The 23,220-nt window shown below is 44.0% G+C and overlaps 1 protein-coding gene across 11 annotated transcripts in view; it reads left to right on the forward strand.

Moving 5' to 3' along the window:
* The first annotated feature begins 235 nt into the window (after window positions 1-235).
* The window catches only part of CELF4 (CUGBP Elav-like family member 4), an 861,689-nt gene continuing 838,704 nt past the window's right edge, over window positions 236-23,220 (forward strand). For all 11 annotated transcript variants that reach the window (XR_008445494.1, XM_054032838.1, XM_054032839.1 and 8 more), the window contains exon 1: window positions 236-615. Coding sequence is in view for 10 of the 11 variants with exons in the window: in XM_054032838.1 (XP_053888813.1) it covers window positions 255-615 (361 nt within the window). In the remaining variant the exon portion in view is untranslated. The remainder of the gene's footprint in view (window positions 616-23,220) is intronic.

Genomic DNA, 23,220 nt, shown 5'->3' on the forward strand with positions numbered 1-23,220 from the left:
GCTGGATGGGAGGAGGGGGTTTAGCCAGGGTAGTGGCAAAAGCAGATCTCCCCCCCGCCCCCCAGTCCCTACCCTGCTCATCCACACGCGCACCACCCCCTAGTCTGGCTGGGAATTTGAACCGCTCCAGCCTGTTTAAACGGAAAGGACACAGATCCTCAATGTAAAAAAAAAAAAAGAAAGAAAGAAAAAAAAAAAGTCAGCCCAGACCCGGGGAGCGAGGCAGAGAGGGAGGAGTGTGTGTGTGAGTGTGTATGTGTGTGTGTGTGAACGCGGGAGAGAGAGCGAGAGAAGAGAAGCGAGGGTGGGGGGAAAAGGGAAAGAAGATTTTCTCTATGTATATAAAGATGGCCACGTTAGCAAACGGACAAGCAGACAATACCACCCTGAGTAGCAATCACACCAACCCCAGCACCAACGGGCACATGAACGGATTAACCCACAGTCCCGGAAACCCAGCCACCATCCCCATGAAGGACCACGATGCCATTAAGCTCTTCATTGGGCAGATCCCCCGCAACTTGGACGAGAAGGACCTCAAGCCGCTCTTCGAGGAGTTCGGGAAGATCTACGAACTGACGGTGCTGAAGGACAGGTTCACTGGCATGCACAAAGGTGAGCTCCCCTCCAACTTTCCCGGGAGAGCCGGGGAGTTTGGGGGGCGCGGTGGGGCTGCCAGATCCTAGAAAGAGAAGCAGAGAGAGAGAGAGAGGAAAAAGGGGGCGAGGGGGGGGGGACACACACACACACATCGCACGCGGTTTATTTATTTTTGGTTAATGTATTGCCATGCTTTTTTTTGCTTTTGCTTTCCGCGGCGATGCAATCACTGGAGCCCGCCGGGGTTCGCCAGAGGCAGCTGTCCACAGACGGGTGGTGCTGAAAAGACGGCGAGGGCTTATTTATTTATCTTTCGTAGCGGCACATTTCCACCCAAGGAGGGGTGTATTTTACAGCGATTCCTTGTGAGAGATCCGGGATCTTAAAATAAAGGGATGGGGGAGGTTGAGTTCCTTTTTTTTTAAGGGTGGGAGAGAAAAAAACCCAATAAAAGAAATCGCAGGCAGGGTTCTAGACAATTGCAAAGTAGATAGCATTGGGGCTCAGTAAAAAGGAAGGACTATTCTAGCATCCCGAGCAAACCTAGCATGCACACACAGAGACACTTTCCTTAGCGTGGATGGTCAATTCTCCGGGCGTGCTGGAAGAGAGCAGGAACTTTGGGGATTTTATCTGAATGCTCCGGGGCAGCGTTCATGTAGGGTTTTCTTCCGCCCTCCTCCCCCCCGGTCTTAGTTGTAGCGGCGGAGTGGGGACTGCAAATGTTTCATCCTCGGGGCTGGGATGTTCGGATGTGTAGTTGAGATTAGCAGGAGTTTAGTGCTTGCCACCAGATTGATCGCCAGGCATGAAAGTAGGACTAAACTGAGTAACTTGGAGGTAATTTACATAGAAGACCCGCTTACAAACAGGATGCGTTGGTAGCCCAAATGAACGACCTTCTTTACTCCTGATATTATTTTATTTTATTAATAATCATTATTCTTATTAATTATTATTTTAGTTTATGGAGTATTGCTTTTAAAAGAGGACACAGCCTTGATCAAACAGAGCACGAATACGACGGTGTGGTCATTTTAGATCCAGGGCTGGGGGAAGTCAGATTTATGAAATTAGGGTTTAAATATCAACTTCTGTTAACCCAGCAGACTCCTAGTGGACAGGGTCCCAGAGAACAATGTCATTGGGTTCATATCTATTCAGCTTGCTTGATGAGTTGTAAATCTTAAAGTTAACGGCATGTTTAGCAGTCAGTTTGCCCCCCCCCCCTTCCCACCCCGGCAAAGAATGCAAATATAATCCTATATCCAAGAAAACAATATCTAGAGCAAAGAGACTGAGGCGGGCATATAAATTACAGGGCATTTTCCCTCTCCTCGGATAATCAGTATAACCTAGGCGCTTTTTCACCTTTCAGTCAAGCTTCCTAGAAACCACATCAAGGTTAGTGTTTGATGTTTATCGTTTAAACAAGTCGTCGATAAAAATAAGCCCCGGGAAGGCGAGGTCCTAGGAGATTGTTTCTAGCAGATGAGGGGTAGTTCCAGTGGGCGGTGTGTGTGAATGATGCCGGTTTCTTTCTTAAGAAAGAGGAAACAATAATAATGAATAATACAAACTTTACCACGTAGCTTCGCCTGGATGCAAAATCCAGGCTACCAGGGCATGTGGAGATGGGATCTGGCTAGAGGTTTCTTCTTGTATTTAGTCTGTAATTATTTCTAGCTCTGGGCAAACTTTAATGCCTTTCTATTTTATATAATATGTATCGCACCCTGTAGCTCATACATTGTCCGCAGAGATCTGTGTTTGTGTGCACACGCATAGAGAGAGCGAGCACTTCTCTTGCTGCCTGAATAATGTTGAGCAAATATTCCTGAAATAAGCAAGCCGCCAGACTTCATTTTCCTCCAACTCTATCTAAAGCTGCCACCTAGGATGGGGGAATCGGTCAGGGTGGATCAGACCCGGCTACTGTAGAAACCAAGATCATTTTCAACCTCTTCGAACTTCTGGACTTCGGAGTGGGGGGAAAAATGCTGATGGTTATTGTCATGGAGCGGGGCTAGGCGCCGAGATGCCAGCGGTTGAGAGATCGGTTTTATGTAGTCCGTCCGAGAAGTGTTTGGACTCCTTTCGGGTGATGCTGCTGATTTATTAGCTAATCCTGATCAAAATGTGCCTCTGGCTACCTGAAAAAAAATTACTTTCTTGCCACGGGTGATTAATTACTATTAAGTCAAAAAGCATGGCGGGGCTTTGAAAAATTAGGATTGTGTTTTGCTTCTAGGTTTTTTTTCCTTTCTTTCTCACTCCCTCGCCCCCTTTTCTTTTTTCCTCATCTAAGTCAGCAACATAAAGTAGAATATTAACTCAGATCCCCCTCCGTGTTTTTGGCATGGTTGAAGAATGGCATAAAGATCCTCTAACTTAGATCCAAGAGCATAGGGTGGCGGTATAAAAACCCCAGTCGCTTTCCACAACTGCTGCATAAGAGTGTACATGAATTGATCCCTTACCCTTAGTAGATTTCACGCTCAAACCTAGCCATGGGGGTATCTCAGTGAAGGATGTCAAGGGTTAATGGGAGCTGTAGTTTATTTAACTGTGTGGAAAGCGATCCCTTTAATAAATAAATTGGATTATATATATATAAAAAAAACGTAGAGTAAAAACATGGAGATCAGTCATCTCAGGTGTAAATCCACTGAAATGAATGGAGTGGAGGTGTGCCTCTCAGCAACAGTAAAGAGATCCCTGTAGGGTGTTTCTGGATGACAGGGGAAATTGAGAAGAATAGATCTAAAGGTAAAGTCAGAGATTGTCCCGGTCCCCCCCTCAAAAAATTCCACCTCAAAAGCTTTTGAGCTCCCAGGCTCTGTCACAGTGAGATTTCTGACATCCAGCCCAGATACTTGAAAGAAATGCATTTGTTTTGCAGGCACGTGTGTGTGTAAATGTAAGGATCGCCTGATCCCTGCACAGAAAGGCTTCCACGGCATGATCTTAACCCTTATGTCCCTCCATCCCCCAATCCTCCCTCCCCAATGGGGCAGGAGCACACACTCATCCTCTGCTACTTTATTGTGTTGTTGGGAGAGGTTTGTGCGGATGTTTCGCCAGCAGAAATCTAGGCAGCTTTGACCCACCCACACTGATACTCACACACACAAACACACAGAGAGAGAGAGAGTCAACTAATCACAGTCGAACAATTTAGCAAGCCATCCATTCATAACTTCCCCCCCTTCTCTAGCAGCAAAGTATGCTTAAAGGCTGAGTTACTGGGAGACATAAAGCTTAGTGCTCTCACGACAGCCATATTATAATGCATTATTCGAAGTCATTTAAGGCCAATTTTAGTGGTATTTAGTATAATATTTATGAATTAATGTAATCAAAATATAGAACTGTCCCAACAGACTGAAGCAGCCTTTCCTGCCGATGCATACTTGTACCCAAAGCCTGGAGTGGGTTTTAATTTGAAGCACACAGGCCTGCATAATATTCTATTTAGGAAGTCAGAATAGATCTGAAGAAGTGAGGTTTTTACCCACGAAAGCTGATGCCCAAATAAATCTGTTAGTCTTGTTGTTTTTTTTAGAATAGATCTGTGTATCCCACTCTCAACTGCGATTCAGTGAAACACAGGCAGGTTAGTGCACTTCAAGAGAGAGGTTGTGGGGGCTGGTAGGTACAGCATTGTCCTGAAAGCTACAATGTCCTCTCAAATCGCCTCTGGAAAAAAAAAAAAAAAACTCAGAGAAAACCACCATGGCAGTCACATTGTTAGGATGATGTACTCAAATGACCCAAATCTCACTCAACAAATCAGGAAAGGCAGCTAGCAAGATGCAATACCAAAATATCAGTTTATTTCCCCTGTTTGCTATACTCTCTTCTCAAAAGCATGACTAATTTTGGAATTTCCGACACCTGGGGTAAAGGTATGTAAGGCTTATTTATATTCTCCCATGGGAGAGAGAGAGAGAGAGAGATTACTCAGCATGATATTAGTTTTTAGGATACCTCAGAAATTCAAAATAATACCAATGACCATTAAATTAAAAGGCATGGTAGACAGATAGATTATAAAGACTTGGGGAAATGAAAATTTAGTCAAAAAAGGAACACAACTAAATACAGGTGCTGAATAAACAATTCCATGGCTGAAACATAAGGTTTGCGTGGCTGAACACAATGCACGTAGTATTTAGTGCGGTAGTAAAGCAGACAAGTTTTAGGGAGGAGAATGTACAAATAAACTGGAACAAAAGAGTGGAGGCTTTATGCCTCCTGTCTGAAGAACAATCCCTGAAAAGAGGCGAAAGACAATTGGATAGCTTGATCAAAGAGAGGAAAACAAAACAAGCAAAAGACAGACGAACAAAAAACCTCAACCAAGCCTTTATACATTAACAACACCACATATAGATGTATCTATATCTATGTACATTTTATGTCAAACAAATAGCCCAGGTTGCTTTGTAAATTAAAACGCTAGATTTTAAGTTTGCAGTGGCCTGGACATCAATTCTGGTTTTGTATAGCATCTGCACCCGGTCCTGTTATGGTTGTTACCGTTGTGTCAGCATTTCCAATACAAACTCCAATTTTCAGGAGTCTCTCAATTGGCTGTTAAGTTTTGCACTTAGCTGCAAACTTGTTTTCCTCTCCATCCCCTTATCAAATGAAATAATAATAATGAATATAACATGCTTAGTTTATAGTTATAAAACTGGAGGTGGGGTGGGTGAGAAGAAAGAAAATAAAAGTTTGTAGTTCGAGGTGCTTTTTTTTTTTATTTCTACAGCTTAAACCTACATTTCATATATATTTATAAACTGAGATTCTTCGTGACAGTCAGTAATAACACGTATTACTGGGAAGAAAAACTTTTTTAAGGGGCTGACTTATTTTTAATGTGAGGCCAACAGAGTAACATATATGGGCATCATAAAAGGAAGGACGTAAAGGCTGTAATCGCTTCCAAATACCTGAAGGATTATTGAGCGTGGTCATTGGAGGAACTGACCAGAAATGACAGTCCTGATGGTAGAAAACACTAGAAACATTGTCGCAGTGAGGACCAAGCCTTTGATCCGTCTAGTCAACTCTACGGTGTCTGACAGTGGCCAGTGCCAGCTGCTCCAGAGGCAGGTGCAGGGCACCCTGTGGGGGATGATTTAAACTGGATATTAGCAGTCAGGCAGGCAATGGAACAGTCTTGTGAGGGAAGTTGACAGAGTCACGGGGAATTTTGCCTGAGTGAAGAGGGAGTAAAGCAGCAGGAGCTGTGTCGCATTTAACAGGAATTTGTATGCAACCCTTCGAGAGGGAGGGCGGATGTAGGAACTTCTGTATGTGTTGCAGGTGGGCTCAGGGCGAAGGGGCTGAAAGATCGAGAAAGGGCCCTTCTGGCCTTGAGAGCTGCAAATATGCAGCAACCTTTTTCAGCCAGGCGTAAGAGGGTTTTTTATCATGCGTACCGTATGCGCATGCAGGCCAGCCGCATTGACCTGGCAGACCATGACGACTCTGAAGGAGCTGTTACGGTCCCTCACGTCAATCGAGTGTGACTAACGGAGGGTTTATGCAACAGTCAGTTATGGTTTCAAAGGAGAAATGATTGGGGGAGATGATACCTGCATTGAAAAAAAAAAATAAAACAATTCCAGCAACTTAAATATGTCCTGGCTGTAAAGTTACAGTAATAGTCCAGAACAGCAGAAGGCCACAGATTTCATAGTGGCTCACCTGCCAACTCCTTTGTATTCGTGCCCTACAATACTTTGTCCCTGTGTTTGTCCAAAGCAGGTGATCAGTTACATGAGCTAAAATGAGCACAGTCCTCACAGAGAACAGGATGATGAATCTAAGCATTCTCCTCTCTTTAGCACCAAGGGCTGGCCCGCTCCTCCCACCATGGAAGTCAATAGGAGTTTTACCATTTGCTTCAATGGGAGCAGGATTGGGCCCCAGGTTTGCATGCAGTCAGTTACCTCCCCACACGAGCCCTGCGCTAGCTGTATGGGCCGCATGATTTTTAAAAGCCGTGGGCGGTGGATTTACATAGTAAACCACACTATCTCCGGTCGATGTTACTTCCAGGGCTGAGCTTGTCTCTTTTCCTAGATTCCCTTCAATGGAACAAAGTAATACTCAAAGGAAGAAGGGAAACCAACAAGAGAAACAACTCCTATTACAAGTCTCTTCCCTCCTTTCTCACTCACTGATGCCACAGGGAGTTGTGCCAGAGAAGGACTGAGACTTATCTATTGAAAACTGCCGTGGGGATGGGGAGGGGAAGGAATCATGGCAGGTAGAAATGAAGGCTGTTACCCCGCCCTTGCTCTGTGGCCTGAGCTGTGGTCTATATAATAGGGATCTTTTTCTTCCTGAGTCCTCCGTGGCATAACTGAGCTCTCCTGGAATGATATTCTGCACGCTCTGTGCTGCAATACTTGGTGTGAGCTGAAGTCAGGGTGTCATCATGGGATTTGCGTTTGTTTGCTTTTGTCACTTTGAGCCCCAGCCCGGATGCAACATGCAGGTGAATGCAGCTTTTAATGCGCATTCATTATACACAACTGACATCTTCTCTAAGGAAGAGAAGGCTTATTATTGTAGCTGCTTAACATAAAGATGGATGGGAACACTAAGCCGCTCAAATAAAGTGCCTGACCATATGCAGTGGCTAAAAATAAATAATATACAGGCATCTATTCCATGGAAATGAATGGAAAGACATATAGATATAGACATTGTGTTAAGTTTGTCAAGCAGGAGCAGCCAAAAATATTGATCAAGGCAAGGGGAAAAATTGATAATGAACTGGACTCCAACAAGATTTTAATTGACAGTGACTTCCATGAGCCAGCTTTGGACAGTGTATATAAACTGACCACAGTGGAACTTTATTGCAAGGCACTCTCCTTTAATTAATTGTCACCTTTGTTAAGACTGGCTACAGATCAAAGGTTTAAAGATACTTAACAGGTTCTTAGTAACAAACCCTTAACATGCATTAGAAATATCCGACAGCTGAGCCAATGAGGCATACAGATTTCGATCTACCTCGCCCTTATCTGTTTATTTCTCCCTCCTTTATTCGAACAAGGACAATCATTGCTTAACATTAACCATTTCATAGGACGGGAATGTTGTTGATGCTCTTGTCACTGGGAGCCTGTTGTTGTCCGGAGAGATGGGCTGTAAAGATATAAGTTAGAGTATTTTGCAGGTAGTGGATCACATCAATGTGCATTACAGATAGACAGACAGACAGAAATTTTCTCTTTTGCTTATGCCACATAATCCCTTTTCTCCTCTCACTGCTGTTTAAATCTATAATTCTCTTCTTTAACTCTGGAAAACATAATGGGATATCGTTTGTATGGAAGGTGCTGTACTGAATAGAGTTGTTTATATAATGTTTATAGAGAGAGAGATACTAGTGTATACTAGATATACACAATCATACATATATTATACATACATATTCATGAAAACACACGTTCAGTATACACATGGATAAGTATTTATATGTGTGTGTACAATATGCACATAGTCGCATATCTCTCGAAATATTTCACTTCTCAAATGTAACATTACGGAAAGCTTATGCTTAGGTGAAAGTGACAGGTGACTTGACTTCTTGGAATCAGTATATGAAGAGTTGACTGTGATATGAAGCTGTTTGTTCATTGTGCTAATTTAATGATATGGTCACACCTAATTAATCCATGTCTGGTTTATGCGTAGCATGTCTGGGTCTCAAAAATATTTAAAGATAACCAGGCTGAACGTGTGGCTCCTGACATGAGTTTTCTTCAGACCGAAGAAAAATGGAGCTTTGCAGACAGTGTTGGTCTGATTAGAACTGACTGCATACTTGGGCAGTTTCTAATACAAATATCGACACATATAGTGCGCACACAGAGTATGCATCACATGTACATAAAGGACAGACTTCTCTTTGCACATAGTTACTCTTCGTTTCAATCTCTAAGGGTAGATTCACCTCATACAATAGGCATCACTCACTGCAAACACACAAATATCTTTGTTGGAGTCGACAGCTTCTTGCAGGTAGATGAATAAAGCAGCATCAACCTAATAATATTCCTATAAAACAGTGCTTCCTTACCAGGATCCAGAGGGATGAAGGCTTTCAAAAGATCAAAATATATATCACAGAGTGCTTGTAGAACTCCCATGATTCTGTTTCCTTTACATAATGTTCTAATTCACCATTTGATTAATTCTAAGGGGACCAGTGTTTTAGGAGGGGCGGGAAGAACATTACTTTACTATCCTAAGATGCTAGAGGGTGAGTGAAAATCACACCTAAATTATATGTAGCAATACAGTAATGAGCTTATTGATACTTCTTTAAGGAAACTGACAGCCTTATAGGAGAGATTCAGTTCTATGAGCAAAGGTCACAATGTAGATATTCTTCATTAATAATATCGATAGCTTGGTTGACCAATCTAACCAGAGGCTGTATAAAGTATCTGCTGTAACAGTCAGGGGAGGAGGACAATGCAGAATTTACAAAATTGTCCTGTAATGTTAATAATATTGATTGATTCTAATAATATACTAAGGTACCGCTGTTTTGAAGCACTGCTTTGAAACATTGCATGCGAGACAGATCCCAGTCTGAGCAGATTGCATTGGCTTGAAACTCTTTGAAAGCTAACACAGTGAAAACTCTGCTTTACTGCCTATTAAAAGCAGGGCTCATCTCTTCCCCGTTATTCAGAGAAAGGAATTTTCACCCTGTCCAAACAGAAAGTGACCCACTTCTCTGCTATCACACATCTATCTGTATCTTTCTTTCACATAAGATCTGTGCATGACTGTATCACAGTAGCAAGGGGATCATAGACATTAGAAATAGCAAAGACTCTTTGGGCCACCTAGTCTAGCCCTTATCAGTGAAGGATTGATCCCTAAGAGCAATGTTGCTTTCTTATCCTGGTGCAAAAAAATAGTGTCTGGTTATTTTCTTCTTATTTTACTTTATTTTTTTCTTGTTTTTAAAATATTTTAATTTAATTATTGTGAAAAGAATCAAGGGGGAAGGAATGCTCTCTCTCTCTCCCTCTCTTTACAAAGCAGACAAGGGCCTGATCCCAATCCCATTGAAATCAACAGAAAGACTCCCCCTGATTTCAAGGGGCTTTGGATCAGGCCTCAAGTTAGAAACAATTTTGCAGGATACTGCTCATGAGACAGGAACTCCCAGTAATATGGAATGTGACGCTTTAAGATTGTTAATCGTATAAATCTAGGCACACAGACTGGCTTGCTTCAGAATCTCCTAACTACTCCCTCTTCAGCTATATGCGGTCTTACCTAGGTTTGCTAGTTCATTCACTCGATTATGCCATTCAGCTCGAAGTGTCTCATTCCAATCGCCGTACGGTAGTTTCAGGATGGTTTGCCTTGCGTTATTCCTTGTTTCAGTTTAGAGGGCAAGAATTTTCCTTTTGCAGGGGTTTAATTGCTTTTGAAAGCTGTTTATTTGATCCGATTCAGTCTTCCATAATACATGGACCAGGGGTCTGCTTTTTCACTCTCTTCTGTGACATGTGCAGGTCCTCATTTATGCGACCCCTCCCTACATCCGAATGTTTTTGCATTTTGTTTTTTTTTAAAGAAGACAAAGAAATGTAGGTCTCATTCAATAGGCTGTCAGTAAAAAAAAAAAAAAAAAAAAAAAAGTCCCGTGGTGGGAAAGGGAAGCTAAACACCCTTGCAAAAGTCTTTAGAAGACATTATTATGACATCGTTGTTTGCAAGAGATGGTACATAACTGATTTAGAGGCCCAGCAAATAAGTATCTTACAAATGATTTCATTTCAAGTCCATCATGAGCATAAGGGATACAAACCCCCCCCCAAATCAACCAACCCATCAATACATTGCCGGTGAATTTGCACATAAAGATGTTGCTGGAGATAATGGTGATATAGTGGTGACAGTTTTTACTTTCTACTCACGGGGATACTAGAAGTTAATGCCATATTAAACAAAACAAAAGAAAACATTGGTGTTCATTCTTTACTACTGGCTAATACTTTACTTCACTACTGGCTAATATATGGCAGGGCTGCCCTCTTCAAAATGTTGCCAGTGCTTTCTGTTGTTTTCCAGATAGGGACAGAGTATGATCTAGCAGTTATGGGCTCACAATGGGCAGTCAGAACTCCTGGGTTCTAATCTTAGCTTTGAGAAAGACTCACCAATACAACCTGAGCAGGTCGTTAAACTCTGGGGCCTGATCCGAAGCTGTGAAATCCATGGAAAGACTTCACTGGGTTTTGGATCATAGCCTTAGCTTCTTCATCTGTCAAATGGGAAGAATCAGACGTCTGAGGGAATGTGAGGCTTAATCAGTAGTGGTAAATGATTGTGAGGATCTTAGATGAAAGATGCAAAATCAGGGCAAATTATTGGGAGCAGGAGAAACGCCCACACCCGAGTTCTGGCTTTCAAACGTGGGGACGGGAGGAAGAAATGGTTCTCAAACGTTTTGTCTGAGCGTCTGTTTGGGCCTGCTGAAGCCAATGGGAGAGTTGCCATTAATTTCAGTGGGAAGCAGGGGCAGGCCCTTTCTTTGTAACGTCGGTGTCTGTACTCATTCACTAACTCCGGCTCTTGAATGGAATATTTTAAAAGGAATCATATAGGAGCTATGTAGTGTCATTATCATTGCTCCTTAGGGAACTGCCTGGCTCTGGGCTTTAGGAAAGGGCTAATCCAGGCCTTTCTACTCTACAGGCCTGGTGAAAAACCTGCTGATTTCAATAAGCTTTGGATCAGGCTTAAGCCACTGGGTCCATAGCGAGCATGGGTCAGTGGTGACAGGAAGTTGCTCCTGTCTGATGGCTAATTGCATTGGTGGTCTCTGTCCATTGGCTAGGACATGACCCAAAGCCCATTGAAGTCAACGGGAATTCTCCCACCTGGCTTCAGTGGGCTTTGGACCAGGTGCCAAGTGAACAGAGAGCCACTTCACAAAAAACTACCACCACTATGGGCATAAGAGGACAGGAAAGGAGGCTATGGAGTGTGAATTCCCATTATCCTTCCATGGCAGAGTGGTCCAGTGCAGGGGCAGGGTGGAGGGGGCTGCCGGGGTTCACTATGTGGATAAACAGAGGAGTCGAGTGGCCAGTCTGTCAAATCAGCATGAAACTCATTTGAAAATCATTTCAGTGAAAAGGGTTTTTTCAGGGTATCTCCGCCACTAACCAGCTGGCAACCAATACTAGCAAATGAAACAGCGGGTTTGGGTTTTGGTTTGTTTTGGAGTGGGATTATTATCATTATTATTTTTTGTGACTACGTCAATAGCACATTTGTCATTTCTCATCCCCTTCGTGCTCATCGTTTGGACACCCAACGCAGAGGAAGTGGGGTTGGTGGAAAGGTGGCTCTGAATCGCTGGTGGCATAAACCCGCCCGTCCTGCTTTTTCAGCCTCTGCTTGCTTGCAGTCTGGATGATCCGCTTTTGTCACTGATGTTCTGCCGAAGGTGGGAAGGCAGGTTGTGTGTGTGTGCGTGTGTGTGTGTGTGTGTGCAACATGATGTTGTCTGACGGCCTGAAATCCAACTTACTCTCCGTTTCGCAGGCCCTGGGGCAGCAGGGGGAAGTCTGTGTTTAATTATTTATATATTGACTTAGCTTTTCCTGCAGCATGAAGGGGAAGAACAGCGGGTTCTTGTCTGAAAAGAGGGGCTCTGTGTCCTCTCCAGTCTGGTCTTCCCAGCAATGATCACTCGCTGCTGACCGATTTATAGGTGGGGGCCGCAAAGGTGCTGGTCGAATTTGGACTCAACCTGACTATTCAGAAAAGGATTCATCCCTGCACCTCCCCCCCGCCCATTCTCCCCACTTAGATCCAGTGGCAGGATTCCTGGCGGCAGGTTTATCATTCAAACAACGAGCAACTGGCGCAGTGACCCTGCTATGCTAGAGAACTAGTTTTCATTGCTGGGCGAGCGGCTCAGTTCTCAGAGCCAGGCCTATGCTTTCACTTTCCAAGTTCAGTTCCCAGGCTCTTCCTCACTGGGTTTAGTTCCAAGGCCTGGCTCGTTAAGCTTCGTTCTCAGGCCCAGTCTTTGCCCCCCACCCTGAGGAAGTGTCCAAGTGCCAGCGCTCACTCCAGGAGTTCAGTTCTCGGCTTGCTCTGTCGAACTCCAGGCTCAATTTCCCAGGGCCCCACGCTTGCCTCCGAGACCCAGTTCTCATAGCTACCTGCTCGCTTGTCACATTCACTTCCCAGGCCTGTGCTCCCCTTTCCCAGGCTCTCACTGTCCTGACCAGATTCCTAGCTCCCCACTGTTGCTGCCCAGGTTCCCTGATCCACGCTAAGTTCTCGCCTCGTGCTCTTGTCAGCCACTGCACATGTTCTGTGTCCATTCCTTGGCTCTCCAGTTTAACCCCCATCATTCTAGCCTGTCCCCTTGCTTCTCTGCCCTCCACCACACAGGCAGGGCTGGAGGCGTGCTCAGTATTTGTGCAGAAGACCTGCCGCTCTGGCCAGGTGAAGTAAAAGCCATGGCAAGCTTTAGAAAGGATCGACCTCTGTCCATCCAGGCCAAAGAAAGCAGTCTCAATAAAGGAGGGAAGGGGTGTAGAGAGAGGATCAAGGCTCCGTGTCCTCCTTTGAAGATCAAAACACAATACAATATAGCAAAAGCTATATAATTTCGCCATTTTTTTTTTTTTAGTCAAATCAACACCAGATTTCTCCCACCAGAGCAATGATCCCTCATGTATTTTCCACAGGATTATGTTTTCCCTGCAGAGCAAGAATGCTGCTTCTTACAAGCAGATCTTCCTGTCGTTCTGAAGCTTTTTCGTATTTTAAATCCTTTATTCCCCCCTCCACCCCTCCAAAAAATAAACAAAGAAAACATCTCAGAGAAGGGATGCAGCGTAGTCTGAGATGATGGGAACTGGGAGTCAGGAAAGCTGCGTTCTGTTCCCAGCTAGCATTCTGTGTCATCTTGAGCACAGTCTTTAAACCAATCTGTGCCTCAATTTCTCTGTGTGTAAGAAAGAGAACCATGATGTTCAGCTTTGCACTGATCTTTATGTGGAAAGCATCTGTCCGCGTTCAACGTGTTTATTATTAGTCTTAGGTCTGGCTTATGTCTGTGCTGTAGGACTGGGCATTTCTTGATCTAGCAGAACACCGAAGCTAAAATCACCTTGTTTACTATCCACTCTGAAAGCATCAGTGGCTGTTTCATAAGCCAACGGCAGTCAATGCGCTCTGATCCTCAGATCTGCTTGCTGTTTTCTGCCACCCTTATCTATGTTCCCTTGCGAACAGTTGCTTGCCCATCCCCTGTCAGCATAGGTAATTTGTAAAATTGCTGGTTGTGTGCATATGTGTGTGTATTTGTGTGGGCAACCGCACAAACATCTCCAAGCTGCGGAGCAAGGTGTCGAGCATGTTGTAATGCAAAGGATAATGCAAACCACAGGCAAAAAGTACAGAGAGGAGGAGAGGAAAAATACTTAGAGCCAGGGAAGGTTGAGTGTTTGGAAGGAGGGGGTTTCTCCCCCATTACTAATAAATCACTGCCCCACCTTTGTCTGAGGCAAATGAATACATTTCCTGATTTGTTGCTTGTTTGTTTTCGTAGAGGCCAGCTGAAAACACAGAGCAATTGAAAGGAATTCAGAAACATTTAGCAGCTTCTTTAGAGATGGCAAAATTCAAGTTGAATGCACAAGGCAGCGCTAGTCAGAGGATGGCTATTACTTATGCTTGGCTTTACTACCCGGGAAAGTGTCGGATCATCTATTCAGATCAGGATAGTCAGCTATGCCAAAGGTTTAATCAAATATTAAACATGGTCAGTAAACTTGAACCAACGTTGGATGTGCAGCGGCACCGCTCTCTTTCAAGCAAGCACTCTGGAGGAGAAAGTTTTCTCTCATCGCCATCCGACTGGGGTTTGCTGCGGGCAAAGGGAGCTTGTTTTAGACATGCACACATCTTATCTAATCTATCTATCTATCTATCTATCTATCTACCTGTCTATCTCCTTGTGAGTCTGTGTGCATAAGGTATATTCCTAAATGTGAGATATATGCACATACATACACACACAGAAAGAAATTGTGTGTGTATATGTGTTATACACAAACACATAGGTAGATAGAACTGTGTGTGTATATTTTTTATATATATACATATTTACCCACAGGTGTACGTATACACCAAATCTACCTATATCCTGTGTGAGTATGAATGTGTACATATGGATGGTATATATATGCTCCGACATTTATTTATTCTGATTGAAGGGGTACTCTGGGATGGAGTGCTTTGCAGGGAGTTATGGTTTATGACTTTCCCTCTCCCTTCTATTATTCATTCTCTCTGATTTTTATCTAATCTCTCTCTGATTGTCCTGGAGCTGCTTAATAGCCAAAGTGAATTTTTATTACATCATCAATATAATCTCCAGATAATCAGCATCTGTGTGTGCTGCAGTGTACCCTTTAGCTTTTCATCTGTGTTCATAAATAATAAGAATGAGAATTTGGGCCTTTTTTTGTTTTGGTTTTTGGTATCAGGCTAAGAGCTCCAGATGTAGTGCTTCATGCCAACTAGGTTGTTCTTGCAATTTTATAACCCACTATGCCAGATCAGCCTGACTATTTCCCAGATTAATTTTTTTGGTGCCTAACATTTAAATCACAGGTGAATTTTTACATGTATTTTCCGTGCAATAGAGACGTATGTTAATTGAACTATAGCATTCCGCTGTAAATACACACACGGACCCCTTCATATACAATTTGTTCATCACAACAGTGTGCTGAACTGTTTGCATGAGCACACATACACACACACACACACACACACGCAGATTTGGTAACCTCTAGTTGTAGGATCAGGAGACTGGGAGGTGGGATTCCTCGGTTCTATTCGTGATTTTTTTCACTAGCTGGCTTTGTAACATTCATCAAGTCCCCAAGTGCTGAGAGTTTTGCAGGTCAAGTCCTTAAAATTCTTTGTACTTCAGTTTCCACGTCTAGAGCCTGAGGTCCAAATAAATGATCAATGCAAAGTAATGCACATTGGAAAGCATAATACCAGCTATCCATATGAAATGAGGGGGTCTAAATTAGATGCTACCGCTCAAGAAAGAGATCTTGGAGTCATCATGGATAGTTCTGTGAAAACATCTGCTCAATGTGCGGCAACAGTCAAAAAAGCGAACAGAATGTTAGGAATTTTTAGGGAAGGGCTAGAAAATATGACAACAAATATCATAATGCCACTATATAAATCCATGGTACACCCACACCTTGAATACTGCAGGCAGTTCTGGTTGTCCCATCTCAAAAAAAGACATATTAGAATTGGAAAAAGTACAGAGAAGAGCAACAAAAATGACTAGGGGTATGGAACAGCTTCCATATGAGGAAAAAATGAATAAGGAACTGTTATTCACCCATTCATGTAACACCCAGTGAAAATAGGCAGCAGGTTTGAAACAAAGATGAGGAAGTATTTCTTTACACAACACACACTCAACCTGTGGAACTCATTGCCAGGGGATATTGTGAAGGCCAAAAGCACAATTGTGTTCAAAAAGAATTCGATATGTTCATATGTTCAATGGCTATTAGCCAAGATGGTCAGGGATGCAACCCCATGCTCCGGGTGTCCCTAAACCTCCAACTGACAGAACAATTTATAGACATATCAATCCCTGCTTTCTCCACACTTATTCTGCAAAGCCCAACAGTGATAATGCATACAAGTTAAATACTGTATTTAAAAATTGGCATCCTGGTTCTTTAAGTTTGGACATTCATCTAGCACATAAACTGTAATATCTGTGACTGAACTGACAGGGCTGGGATTGGTTCTTCTATGTTTGCCCTGCACTGAACACGAGCACATAGCCAGAGCTCAATCAACTAAAATACAATCAAGAAATACAAATTACATACACCTGTGCACACATGGAGTACTTTCAGATCAATGTACCCAGGGGGATGGATACCTGTCTCTTTAAGATGAAATGGAGTTATAGCACATTGGCCCCCATCCAGCAAAGCACATGCTTAATTTAGTCATGTGAGTAGCTGCTCTGAAATCAGTGGGTGTTTTGCTGGATCAGAGACCTTGAGGCCTATCTAAGGTATATAAGGAAGATCTAAACTAGTAGAAGTTTTCTGAGATCTGGTGAGAAAGCATCAGAAATGATGCACTTTAGACTGCAAGCTATTGCAATTGTAAAGGAAGGCCTCAGCATTGTGACTATGTGATATGGCTCATCCTACAGTCTCCACAGTGTTTCCAACCTCTTAATAGACTTTCCTTCTGGCTTTCCTTAGAGAGAGTTTTCAGAGTAGTGGGCTGTAGTCCACGAAAGCTTATGCTCTAATAAATTTGTTAGTCTCTAAGGTGCCACAAGTACTCCTGTTCTTTTTTTCTTAGAGAGAGTGACAGTTCAGAGCGGATCAGGCAGTGGGTTTGGTTCCTGCAAAAATGTGGCGATGAAAACAACAAAACAGTTTTCAGTCTCATCTAAAGTTTTCATTTTGTCAACCAAAGCCCCTCCCAAAAGTCCATCAAAATCAGACATTTTGTTTGGAAGAAAAAACCCTGTATCATAGAGGGAAGAAAAATTTTGCATTATAAAATTTCGACCAGTTCTATTGAAGATTAAATAATCTCCCCCCATTCTCCTCCTCCTCCTTCTGCTCACAAAAATCCTTAAATAAGGACTCAGTCCTGTAATCGTGGGGAGTTAAAGGGACTCAGCACCTTTCAGGACTGGGCCTTGGCTCCCTGTAGTGCAGGAGACGGACTCTTTGCATTCCATGTGAGTGAGGATGACACACTGTATAATGTCTCCCAGATGATTTGCATGTCTTTCTGACTTGTTTGCTTTTTAATTTATTGCATGTGTATTGCCACGGTTTATTTATTTATCCCCCCCAACCAACCATCCCCGAATCTACCAGCTAAATCCCCTGGGGTGGTACGAATGCAGCCTCATCCTTGACAAAAATCTACCTTGAAGAATGAAGAGCATTCCCTGTTTGTAACTGGAAGACATGAAAAAGAACGCATCACTTATCTGAATTTGCTGTTCATCCAAGCACTGTTTATGGAGATTTACAATACCTCGCCTCTGCAAAGAGCTCCATTGCGCAGCGAGCGGTAGGGGATTTTAGGTGGCGGTATTAGCCGTGGTATTAAAAATGCATTGGAAGGCACGAGGTGGGAGATTAGTTGGATAGAAAGACCCATGAATGAAGGGTTAATTACATTCAAAGAGGCCATAGTAGGGAGCAGAAGAGGCAATAGGTTTCTTTTCTTCAAAATTTACTAAATAGCTGGAAACACGGTTTAATGAATTTTAATGGGATCATTCTGAATCCCATGCATATTGCATCTGCTGACTGTAGGAAGTCAAGGTATTGTTGAAGGGAAGGGTATTGCCCTACTTTAGGTTTCACAGTTTAGTATTTTTTTTAAAATCCCGCAACAAGCACCTTATTCAGAAAATATACATTTCTATACTGATTAAAAAAATGCCCTTGCAAATGGAAAATCTTGCACTGTCTGGGAGTCCACAATACCATAGATTATTCTACCGTTCCATAGCACATGTGCTTTACATTTATTGAATCAAATGGTGCCGTCAAGATAAAGGTGCCTTTAGCATCTCTCCCGACTAAGGAGCCGTCTGTCAGGAGTTCCGCTCTCGGTTACATCGTGTTAAATCTGGGGTAACAGATTTCTTCTGGGATTAGACTCAGGCAAATGAGAGCAGAATCGGGCCCCTCCTGGGGGGGGATGGAAAGAGAGAGACGGAAGAAAGTTCTCTTTTATTGAAAACGTAGGTTGTCTGGGCCTGCATCGGGAGCGACCCGTTCATTTCCATGAGGGCTCTGGCAGGGGCATCAAAAGACAAGCGGACTCCGGTCCGACACAGCCAACATGATCGCACTGTAGAGAGGGCATCCGATAGAGCAGCACGTCACAAACATCGACGGGTTCAGCTTTGTAGTGGCCATTCAAGGTAAGTCAGTAGCACCACCCCCCTTTGACACACAGGGAAACCGAGGCAGGAAAGTTAAAATGACTCGCTCTGGGGTGCATCAGCGTCAGGGTCAAAGCACAGATGACAACTCAGGAGCATCTGGCTTCCAGTCCTAACTCTCTGTCTGTTTCAGATACATCTAGAGGCTGCCCATTCCCCTGGTATCTGGGCACCAACCTGTGTTCTGCACATAAGGCAGGACACCGTCTCAGATCGCAGATAAAATGAAACAGCCACAATTTCTGTTCACTAGAGAGCCAGTCCTGAATGGCTCAGACCCCTCAGCTCCCATTGAGGTCCTAGTTTCTATTCCCACTAGAGTTGATGGGATCAGCACCCTTCAGGATTGGGCCCTTTACAGTCAGGGCTTGTTTACACAAAAGATACACCGCTTTAACTAGATCAGTATAATTAAAGTGATATAGAGCTCTCGTGTGCATGCAGTATTACTGGCATACAGGTGCTTATAGTGGTCTAGCTGATTCCCATAGGGAAGGGACATGAAACTGGTATAATTGCATCTATGCTAGGGGTACTGGTATAACTATTTTGGTTAAAAACAAATGACACCCCTAACTGATATAATTATACTGGATAAAAAACTGTCTGTAGATGAAGAGTCCCAAAGCCTCTTGGGATACGTGGCCGAAATCTTCTGAAGACCAGAGACTGCCTCATGCTGCAAAGCTGGGATCTAGATGTGGGTTCACGCTGCTTGCAAAGACCAGCGGGCTTGTTTGGATCTGGGATTTTGGTTTGGCATATTATGAAGACAGGGACCAGCTACCAAATTCAGATTTGGATCTTCTTCCCCAGTGTTCAGGGTGCACAGATCCATGTTGCTTTTTTCAGACAAGCAGGCAGCACAGTGCCTGTTTTAATGGCATCAATATGTTACCCAGGCAGCTAAATGCCAGACAAAATGCCAAACATGTTACCCTAAATGCCAGCGTTCCGGGACCTGAAATCAAACCGAAATACTTTGTCATCAAAGTGATCCTTCACCAGGCCGTTTACTTTGTCTATATTGCCTTAATTCATCTGGAAGGAACCCCTGTCCCTTTACGTCTTTCCCAGATATATGCTCCTCTTAAGACATTATCAGCTTGCCAGCAGGGTGCTTCCACGCTGGCCACAGCTGTTCTGAAGCTGTCAGCGTTCTCCAGTAAAGTGTTAAACAATACTTCAGATGGGATCAGGTTGTTGTTTCGCCCCCACCCCCACCCCCCAGATGCTGCAGCAAGTGTTTTATGTTTGCTGTGTGCTAAAATTACACAAAGACAATCTTTTTTTTCTCCTGATGCTTATTTCTGGGGGACTGTTCTCCCCTGGGGAGGAAACATCAGACCACTGGGCTTCTTCTACAGAATCAGAAAGAACTGCGAGTCTTATGAGAAACTGCCTTTTCTGACAGATTGTTCTGTTCATATCAGATGAGCATCTCAACTTGGGTGCTTAGGCAACCCCTGACCTACCTGGGGACCGTTGTGGAATTTCTCTCATCACTAGTTTCTTCTATTTTACCCACTCCTCTCTACATTCCCAATGCCACAGCAACGTACCCTCTGGAGCTGCAAGTCAGCAGATGTGCATTCTGTTCACTGGGTCAGCCTGGGGCACGTCACTTCCAGAGAAAGTTTTCAGATGTGGCCACTAAAATTTTTGGTGCCTCTGTATTTTGGGTGCCTAGCTTGAGATGTGTAGGCGTCTCCAGTTGGGCTTTCAAAATGAGCGGCCAAGTTTGCAAATTTGGCTGGTTAAAAAAAAAATTATTCTGTGCCTCAGTTTACCCTCTCTGCAAAATGGGGACAATCATACTTCCTCTTTTGTAAAGAGGCCCTGGGGTTTTTTCACCTTCCTCTGCAGCTTGGGGCACGGGTCACTCGCTGGAGGATTCTCTGCACCTTGAAGTCTTTAAACCACAAGCTGAGGACTTCATTAGCTCAGACATAGGTCAGGGGTTTGTTACAGGAGTGGGTGGGTGAGATTCTGTGGCCTGCGTTGGGCAGGAGGTCAGACTAGAAGATCATAATGGTCCCTTCTGACCTTAAAGTCTATGAGTGCTGAGATCCTCTAGGTGTGCTAGGAGTTGTATTACTATACCATCCAAGCACAGGGAACAGGCGTGTCTTCTCAGTACTGTAGATATTGAATGAATAGATATTCCCTAGTATCCAGAACTGGTCCTGGGCTGTTGCATCAAGAGGGGAACTGGCCTAGCTTGGAGAATGACCTGTGAAATCACCAAACTCCTTTCCTATTTCAGTCGTCTCATGCTGGGGATAACGACCGAACAACTGATGCTTGGAAATAAACTTTTCTCCTAGGATGTCTATTTGAGCACTGACCCTGTTATTAATCAGCCTGGATTTGCTATAGGAAGGACAAAGGTCAGCACAGCTTGACTCGCTGTGTCTCTCCGACACACCAGATACAATGCTGCCACATTGTGGCTTGTTCCTATCGGTTCTGCCGCACACAATGCACACACCTTATGCTTGCCTCCTGGAATGGAGCATTTTCACTGTCTCTCCAGGGAGAACGCGTCGCTTGATGACTCACACGCCTCTCATTTGCACACACCACCCAGCCTGCTGTTTTTGCGCACACACCAACAAAAAGAAACCGCACCAATGACTATAAATTACAAACAGGTTGCATGTTTCAAGAGCTTTTTTAAGCTGTTTGGGCTTCATCCAAAGTCAAATAGAATTTAGTTTGTGTTCAGGGGCAGGCAGGATTTGACTTCGGTCAGTTTCAGATACAAAGCCGCTCATTGTAATCATTGATGCCGCTTGGGACTCAACCGTCCAAACTCCTGCTCAGGTAAGGAGTTGCTTTCAAGGGGTCTACATGTCTAACGAAATGCTCGCTGGATCAGGCCTCTGGTCTTCCTAAAAAAATCAACCCCATGTCTCTTAATCTACTGCCATGTTCCCAGGTTTTTTCTCCTCCCCCTCTCCACTTCCTTCCTTCCCCTGAAAAATCCCAGAGCAGGGCAGGAAATTAAACCTCTCCATAAAGAAGCATTACTGTCTCACTGGCTTTTCACTCATTTATTGTACAGTGATTATTTGGGGGGAGGGGGTTGTGGAGAGGGCTGGGCAAGGAGAAGAAAGTTACTTTATTCATTTTGTAGGAATCTTGTTTCCCCCCCTTGCACACAAGGAAGTTCCATTTCAGACAAGCCTTAAAGTAACCGGCCGCGCTCACATGAAATAAACGTGTCAGGTGGGAAATGCTACCGTCTGTCTGTGTATCATCAACGTCACAGCTTCCACCTCATATTAATATCGTCATTGTGCCACCTCAGGGCTGGTTCTAGGTGCCCATTACTGGGGGGCCAGGATGGTATTCTGGGGGGCCTGGATGTCACTATTTTAGAAAACAACCTTCCAGGGGTTCAGGGGCTAGTTAGATCCCTGGAAAATCTTGGAGTTTAAGAGTTTAGAAAAGTAACATTTGGCTACCGTGTCAGTATTTTGTCATTGTCACGTCCGCTGCTTAAAACTGGATAACTTACATATTTTGGCCTTTCTTACAATAATCGGGGTCACCTTGCAGATCATTTGATGGGGGGATGTCCCTTTTGCCCCCTCCCCTGCTAGCGCTGGGCCTATGTCTGAAGTTACCGAGTGCTAGGTGCACGGAATATCATCAATGTGTTTGGAGACTGCTCTAAATCTAGGGAGTAAATGAATGAGCTGTCCAGGAAGGCTGTCTCCAAGCCACACAGAGCCATTCCCTCGGCTGCTCAAAGCTTGCTCGCTTTGCCAGGCCAGAGACACTCCACTATAGCCTGGATGTCTCTGTTCCCTGCTTATTTTCAGATCCTCGGTGTTTTCTGCTGGGAATCCATTTGCCTGGATGTATTGAAATATTTGACGAGTCTGGCCTTATGGGAAACTGCATCCCACTGAGACCATGGCTGCGCTACAGACCCTGTGCTGGCATAGCTGTGTACACACAGAATATGTTGACAGAAGGCGCTCTTCTACTGGTACAGTAATGCCACCTCCGCAAAGGATGTTAGCTAAGCGGACAGCAGCACTTTTCTGTCAGATGTGTGTACCCTGAGAGTTTTGTCGAGACAGCTGCATTGGGTAGGGGGCGTGATTTTTTCACATTCCTACCTGACATAGCTATGCCAGCATAATTTTGCAGTATACAGAGTCACTGTGCAGTGCAGATTAGTGTGCTTTTAAAAATCCTATGCATATTGAGGCCAGGTAATATTTCAGAGGTGAATACCCCACCAGCTCCTGACAGAGTCAACCAAGAAGACACCAATACTCCTACACAGGGCTGGCGCACCATTCTTGGGGCACGGCTACAGGCTCAGTTTTGAGCTGTTACACGTTCATGCTCATGAGATGTGTCACTTGACAGCCTCACTGGCCTCTGACTTGTGGACCACTGCCAGAAGCAACACAAGCGCCTCACATCATGCAGTTCCTCCCATGCTGCAGCTCACCTCAGTCTTTATGTGGAGGGATGAAGCGGGAATTCAGTCTCTGGTCAATCCTTGGGTGCTCTGAGGGTATGTCTAC

Source organism: Malaclemys terrapin, chromosome 6, assembly GCF_027887155.1.
Source record: "Malaclemys terrapin pileata isolate rMalTer1 chromosome 6, rMalTer1.hap1, whole genome shotgun sequence".
Taxonomy (NCBI): domain Eukaryota; kingdom Metazoa; phylum Chordata; order Testudines; family Emydidae; genus Malaclemys; species Malaclemys terrapin.